The sequence below is a fragment of the Oncorhynchus nerka genome, linkage group LG2 (genome assembly GCF_034236695.1).
Source record: "Oncorhynchus nerka isolate Pitt River linkage group LG2, Oner_Uvic_2.0, whole genome shotgun sequence".
Classification (NCBI taxonomy): domain Eukaryota; kingdom Metazoa; phylum Chordata; class Actinopteri; order Salmoniformes; family Salmonidae; genus Oncorhynchus; species Oncorhynchus nerka.
In genome coordinates this window covers 73,678,280-73,686,254 of record NC_088397.1, presented here as the reverse complement: position 1 = coordinate 73,686,254, position 7,975 = coordinate 73,678,280, and the positions used below count along the sequence as shown (strand labels likewise).

At 40.5% G+C, this 7,975-nt stretch overlaps 1 protein-coding gene across 1 annotated transcript in view; it reads left to right on the top strand.

Annotated features, from left to right (window-relative positions):
- Positions 1-7,508, top strand: part of LOC115131642 (synaptoporin-like) — an 8,308-nt gene extending 800 nt beyond the window's left edge. Inside the window, exons 2-5 of the mRNA XM_065021186.1 lie at positions 3,457-3,581; positions 4,295-4,493; positions 6,289-6,480; positions 7,128-7,508. Coding sequence (XP_064877258.1) covers positions 3,457-3,581; positions 4,295-4,493; positions 6,289-6,480; positions 7,128-7,508 — 897 coding nt within the window. The remainder of the gene's footprint in view (positions 1-3,456; positions 3,582-4,294; positions 4,494-6,288; positions 6,481-7,127) is intronic.
- Positions 7,509-7,975: the final 467 nt, after the last annotated feature.

Genomic DNA, 7,975 nt, shown 5'->3' with positions numbered 1-7,975 from the left:
AATGTGTCATTAATGATTGTTACCATTTAGAATGCATCCTTTTAACATTTGAATATGAACGAGTGAATTAACAGGATGTTTGCAGACAACAGACGTATTCATCATTTATTTTGTAAATACATCTAATCAATGACATTTAATTATAATTATAGCCACACACACTCAATTAGATGTGGTCTTAAACACTTTGGATCTGATCAGGTTACACAACAACTGTCTGGCTGTATGTATACCTTTCAGAAACAATCTGAGAGAAACAATCTCTCTCTCTCTCTCTCTCTCTTCAAAACATTAGAGTTTTGAAAACATAGCTTGTTCCAAAAAAGTAATGTCTTGGAACAATTTACCCTGGGTATGGGGTAAATTGAGCGGCGGGATAGGGTAAGTTAAGCCGCCTCCACATTTCTGTACTGAATTAAATATTACCACTACCTTTTTAACCTGTTGCTTCTACTCGGGACGCTTGCGTCCCAACTAGAGCTCTGGAAATGCAAATGCACTACGCTAAATGCTAATAGTATTAGTTCAACTCAAAAGTTCATTAAAATACACATGCAGGGTATCGAATTAAAGCTACACTCGTTGTGAATCCAGGCAACAAGTCAGATTTTTAAAATGCTTTTCGGCGAAAGCATGAGAAGCTATTATCTGATAGCATGCAACACCCCAAAAGACCCACAGGGGACGTAAACAAAATAATTAGCATTTCGGCGTTACACAAACCGCACAATAAAATAGAAAACATTCATTACCTTTCACCATCTTCTTTGTTGGCACTCCTAGATGTCCCATAAACACTATTTGGGTCTTTATTTCGATTAAATCGGTCCATATAAAGCCTAGATATCGTTATATGTAGACTGTGTGATAAACGAAAAAAACATCGTTTCAAAACGTAACGTCATTTTTTAAAATTCAAAAAGTCGACGATAAACTTTCACAAAACACTTCGAAATACGTTTGTAATGCAACTTTAGGTATTAGTAAACGTTAATAAGCGATAAAATTCATCAGGAGGCGATGTAAAGATCATTAGCTGTCCGTCTGGAAAAATGTCCGGCTAGAAACTCAACGAAAATATCCGGTCCTAGACCGGAGGAGATACGGTGTCCTGCATGTGTTTGACCAAGAAAAAACTCGAAGGGAAATGACAAGACTCTAGACACCGTGTGGAAGCTGTAGGTACTGTAGGTACTGTAGGTACTGCAACCTCAGTCAATTAATTGTGGTTCACCTTTATCAATGGGTTCAAGTAGCGCATGGATATATTTTCCCTGATATATCCAAACTGATATAATCAGTTTTTCCTGTGCTTTTCGATGTAAATGCCGTTCTGGTAAAGCCACAGCAGTGATTTAACCAGTTTTTTAAACGTCTGAGTGTTTTCTATCCACACAGACTAAGCAAATGCATATACTATATTCCTGGCATGAGTAGCAGGGCGCTGAAATGTTGCGCGATTTTTAACAGAATGTTCAAAAAAGTAGAGGGTCGACTTAAGAGGTTAAACCATGTCTATGTCCCAAACATAATTCAACACAATCACTTTTTTGTCTTTTAATCATTTTAATTAGGATTAAAAGCCCATTCATAGCCCATTCTGAATTGCTTCTAACAGTACCAAAAATCGATTTTGTATTTCCACTCGTTCAATTTGCAAAGAAAGGAATCTGTGCAAATCTAACCCTAAACGTTCTTTCAACCAGTCAAATTACAGTCATATTTATTCCTCAGAGATCCTAGAACGTAACCAGACTTCACTATATAATTAGGGGTGTAGTATATCCTATAGGACACCAAATTTGGTCAAAGAGCGACGCTTTCATGGCAAGCCGATGACGCGGGCGGTCTTCACTTGATTGATTGTAACTTTGTCAAATTGGCACCAATCGGGGTCAAACAAAGCTAGCTAGCTAGATAGACAATGAGCTGGGCTTTATGGGAGTATCTGGAAACCCCATATTTGTTGCAAAATGTAACTTGTGCGACAGCAAGCCTTTTCCATTTTGACTAAATTTATAAGAATATGGAGAGTTGTGAAGTTATGAAAACTGGGTGTTTTGCAAATGTTGAACTTATAATATGACTACTAATACTGGAAAAGCTACATCAAAGTCCAAGTATACAGATTTCACAATATTTTTGCAGAAAAATGTAATGTGAATGTAAATGTCTCATTCACGATTTGCCCAAATGTACCTGGGTGACTTCACACTAAATGTCATGTAGTTTGCTCATACTTCAAGTTATCCATCTGAAACGTTGCACATACACTGCTGCCATCCTGTGGACCTCATTGGAATTAGAACCAGAGTGATGGCTCAATGTGGATCCTTTCTGTTCCATTTCAAAGATGGTGGTAGAAAAACAAACGGTTGTTTTTTTCTTTGTATTTTCTTCCACCAGATCAATTGTGTTACATTCTCCTACATTCAATTCACTTTCCACAAACTTCAAAGTGATTCCTTTCAAACGGTACCAAGAATATGCATTTCCTTGCTTCAGGTCCTGAGCTACAGACAGTTGGATTTGGGTATGTCATTTTGGGCGAAAGTTGAAAAAAAGGGGGCTATCCCTAAAACACCGAACAAACACTTTGTAACACAGTCCCTGTTGTTGCCTCATATCCCAGTGATAATGCTTGCATTACGCCTGGGAATAAAACACTTCAATTTGCTCAACTGACCCTAAGGCAAACATTTTCACTATATTAGCCCACACAGCTACAAGGCTGCACTTTCATGCTAGGTGTAGGACCTCCTATTGAAGCTTATAGAGACCCCAACTGATGTAGAACAATCTTAAAATGATTTACTTTGGCTTAGGTACAACTATCATGAAACATCTAATACAATACATTTATTTATTTTGTTGAAAATCGTTTTTTTGGACCTAATTGCCTACCACTTTTTCCATGTAGTTTCCACTCACATGACCTCTTCCTAAATATTTGGTCAAACAATTCATTTTGTGTATGGTTTCCTTGAAACAAGGCTGGCTCAACTTACCCTTTTGGCTCAATTTACTACACTCTCCACTACTGGCAAGAGCAGTTTGTTTTTGATTTTAGGATCCATCAACAGTCCCATGCTCATTCCACCATATATCCACACCATATATCCACACCATATATCCACACCAGATATCATATATTATACACATGATAACTTTCCCAAAGGCAGCATCTGTCAGGGTGTTGATATAGATGCTGCTTTGGGGCTCATTAGGTCCAGCTGTTGCTCTAGCAGTTTTGTAAAGGACCAGACACGAAAGGAGGGACCAGGAGCATCTATTAACTGCATTCCAAAGGCACCCTATTCCCTGTGTAGTGCACTACTTTTTACTTTTGGTGAAAATTAGCTAGCCAACTATATAGGGAATAGGGTATCATTTGGAACACAGTCGATGTCTAGCATGCTCAATGAGTAGGAGTTTAATAATATATTTATTTTCCAGATCTTTGCCATCTGTGCATTTGCAACATGTGGAGGGTACTCTGGTCACCTGCTGGTTAGAGTGGAATGTCTGGACAAGAGCCAGAGCAACCTTAGCATCACAGTAAACTTTGCCTATCCCTTCAGGTAATACATGCTGTTATTTGCAAAAATGTGCAACCTGGAGCAAAAGGATCATGTCATTGTCACATGTCACTCTCTCTCTCTCTCTCGTCTCTCGTCTCTCCTCTCTGTCTCTCTGAAGATCGCAGGTTCATTCAGTTCAGTGGGAGGAACTTATTTCACTCAGTTTAACAATCGCTACCTTTAAAGCCTGTCAGATTCCATTCGTAATGGAAGGGTTCCTTACCAAGACAGACTTTTGTTCTTTAAAATTGTTTTTTTTTTTTTTTTTTTTTTATAAAGCAAGAAGCAGCAGGGTCTATCTCTACTTTCTGTAAATTATTGTGTGTTCAAACACTCTGCTCATACCTTACTTTTACCTGGACATACCCTAACATTATGCAGGACTTTGTTATTTTATAGGTTAGATGGCATAACTGCAAGTCTCTCTTGTAAACACAATTTGATCTCAATGACTAACCTGTATAATTAAAGGTCAATTAAATGGAAAGAGGTTAGGATTCTAACACATTGAGCGTTAGTGAGAAGCATTTTACTGACGACATAGCTACAGCAAGACATCTGTCTTCATGTAGCTGTTTTTACTATGATAATGACTTGCATGATGATGGTCATGACATTCTCCACCTCCTTCTCACCCACCTGTGATCAGAGCCTCACTCTTCTCAATAAAAGGCTCTAACTGTGACCATGTCCTTGTTCCTGTCATCTGATAGGTTACAGCAGGTCCATTTCCAGCCCACGCTGTGTGAGAGGAACAGACAGGAGAGCATCTTCCTAGTCGGAGACTATTCCTCCTCAGCTCAGTTTTTTGTGACCGTGGCTGTCTTTGCCTTCTTCTACTCCCTGATGGCCACCGTAGTGTACATCTACTACCAGAACAAGTATCGCGAGGGTAACAGAGGACCGTTGGTGGTGAGTTGATTTGTATAATGTATGTATCTATTAATTGAGATACATTGAATTGAATCATTTACAAGGCAGCAGTAGCTTAACATATAGAGAAATGTGTTTCACAAGATTATTACCTGAAAGGTGTGGTATATTGTGGCATTTTATCAATTGCAGTTAGCTTTACGTTGTTGTTACTCCTGCTAATGACATACCCAAATCTAACTGCCTGTAGCTCAGGACCTGAATCAAGGATATGCATATTCTTGATATTGTCACGTGTGCTCCCTCACTGGCCTCTTGGTCACCAGGCTGCTCGTTATGGTGCACACCTGTCACCAGCGTTATGCGCATCTGTGCATAATGACACTCACCTGGACTTCATCACCTCCTTGATTACCTGCCCTTTATATGTAACTCCCTTTGGTTTCTTCCCCGGTCGTCATTATTTATGTATCATGTTGGTGCGATCTTCATGTTTCTTGTTTTGTTTGTTTATTTATTAAATGTATTCACTCCCTGAACTTGCTTCCCGACTCTCAGCGTACATCGTTACAGAATGACAACTCAACAAAGGGAAGCATCAGGGAGTGTTTTTTTTGTGTGTGTTGGAGGTGATGTCGGGTCCGGGTGTTGGAGCCGGAACTACCTGGGAGGCCTCAGCGGGTTTGTAGGCTCCAATGCCTCAGCTGGGTGAACAGGTTCCCGTGTCTCGACCGAGGCAACCAGGGAGGTTTCAGCCGGCTCATCAGGCTCTCGCTCCTCAGCTGGTTCGTCAGGTTTCTGCGCCTCAGCAGCGGTGACCAGTCCGCCCCTGATCCCCGGGATTGTCATCTTGGTTGGCCTGCGACTGGAGCCGCGCATTGGGGAGGGGGTACTGTCCCGTGTGCTCCCTCTCCTGCCTCTAGGTCACCAGGCTGCTCGTTATGGCGCACGCCTGTCACCATTATATTGTGGCATTTTATCAATTGCAGTTGACGTTGTTGTTACTCCTGCTAATGACATACCCAAATCTAACTGCCTGTAGCTCAGGACCTGAAGCAAGGATATGCATATTCGTGATACTGTCACATGTGCTCCCTCGCTGGCTTCTTGGTCACCAGGCTGCTCGTTATGGCGCATGCCTGTCACCAGCATTATGCGCATCTGTGCATAATGACACTCACCTGGACTCCATCACCTCCTTGATTACCTGCCCTTTATATGTCACTCCCTTTGGTTTCTTCCCCGGTCATCATTGTTTCTGTTTCTGTATTATGTTGGTGCGCTGTTCGTGTTTCTTGTTGTGTTCATTTATTTTATTTATTTATTCATTCCCTTATTCCCTTAACTTGCTTCCCGACGATCAGCGTACATCGTTACATATACCATTTGAAAGGAAACACTTTGAAGTTTGTGGAATTTTCTTTTTTTGAGCCATTGCATTTCTGTTCAAAGTTTTGTATGAAGACTGCCCAAATGTGCCTAATTGGTTTATTAAAAGCTTTTCAAGTTCATAACTGTGCAATCTCCTCAAACAATAGCATGGTATTATTTCACTGTACTAGCTACTGTAATTTGAACAGTGCAGTTAAATTAACAATAATTTAATATTTCTGTCAATACCAGATATGTCTATGTTTTGGTAAATTTTCTTGTTTACTTACAACCTCACGCTAAATGCATTAGCCAACGTTAGCAACCATCCTTAGGGGGACCCACCAATCCTGTAGAGGTTAAACCTCATTTATAACATCACCCTATCATGTTTTTCATACCTCAACTCTCACGATCGGTTTGAACCTGATAATAACCTTCTCCATTTCTCCCTGCTAAACAGGACTTTGTAATGACCGTGCTGTTCGCCTTCATGTGGTTGGTGAGTTCCTGTGCTTGGGCCAAATCTCTGTCTGATGTAAAGTCAGCCACTGATCCCACCCAGGTCCTCCTGCTAATCTCTGCCTGCAGATACCCGGCCAACCGGTGTTCAGCTTCCCACCACCCAGTCTGGTCTGAGCTCAACACGTCTGTGGTGAGTCATTGGTGACATCCATAATGGCACCCTATTTTCCATAAAGTGCACTACATTTGACCAGACCACTATGGGCCCTAGTCAAAAGTAGTGCACTATATAGGGAATATGGTGCAATTTGGGACATAACCCTTAAGCATGAAACACAAATGCTGATCAATGTCAGCTCCATTGTCTTCAGACAGGTGGTGTTAACTCCTACGCAATGGTCGTCCTTCAAACGATTGTTGACGATGATGTTTGAAATTATGTGCACAGCAACACAAATTCTTAGCAACCATTTGTTTTTATGTCAATAACATTATCTGATTCTGAATCTGACAGTTTGATGTTTAGATCCAAACTCTAAATGCATTTTCTGTCATGAATCTTGCTCACTAGAGTGGTCACTAGCTGGCACAGCCATAAAGTCATCAAATCTGAATTTAAATCTAACCCTAACCTTAAAATCACTACTAACCCTAATGCCCAACCCTAACCTTAAATTAAGACCAAAAAGCTCATTTTTGTTTTCATACATTTTTACAATATACACAATTTTGACTTTGCAGCTGGCCTATCTAAGGCGAAATCTGTCTCAGTTTTGACTCCAGGACAAGAAACGTCAACATGCACTCTAAATATCCTTGTTCTGTACTTATATACAGGTTTTTGGTTTTGTAAACTTTATCCTCTGGACCGGCAACATCTGGTTTGTCTTCAAAGAGACAGGCTGGTACAAGACTGGCCAGAGGTACCCAATGAGAAGCGCCTCTGGGAGACGGGCCAATGGGATGAGCCAACGGCTCTACAGCCAAAGCAGTTTCGACCAATCAGGGGACAGCTTCTATCAACATCCATACAGGCAGTCTAGTTTTGATCAATCACGGGAGAGCTTTGGCCAGCAGCACTACAGCCAAGGTAGCTTCAACCAATCAATAGGGAGCTTCCGCTTGCCACAGACCCGTCTAGGACAGCCAATCATCATTAGTCAGGGAGATGTCACCTCTAAAGGGCTTAATCCCATTATATTTGTCAATGATATTTAGATCACATTTCATATATATTTTCCCCTCATCTACTTACCCTCACAAACTTAACTAGATCTGAAAATACTTTTGCATGTTGATACCTGACCATAAGCAGGGTTGGGTATGTTACTGTCTAAGTGAAATACGTTGCAGTTACTAGTTATCTGTCTTAAAATTGTAATCAGTAACATTACTTTTGGATTGCCCAAATTCAGTAACGTAATCTGATTACCTTCAGTTACTTTTGGATTACTCTGCCATTAAGAGGCATTTGAAGAAAACAAAAAGGATCCATCAAATGCATTTGGTGTGTCATCATAGGGGTCTCTGACTTGTGGTCAGACTCGCTCAGGTGGAACAAACTTAATTGAATGTAATTGAGAAACAGAAAGGTGTCATAATGTATTTTCTTCTCAAACATCCTTTCTGAATTTAAAAGTAGCCTAAAGCAAAAAGTAATCATCTATTTTTTCAAAAGTATCTCG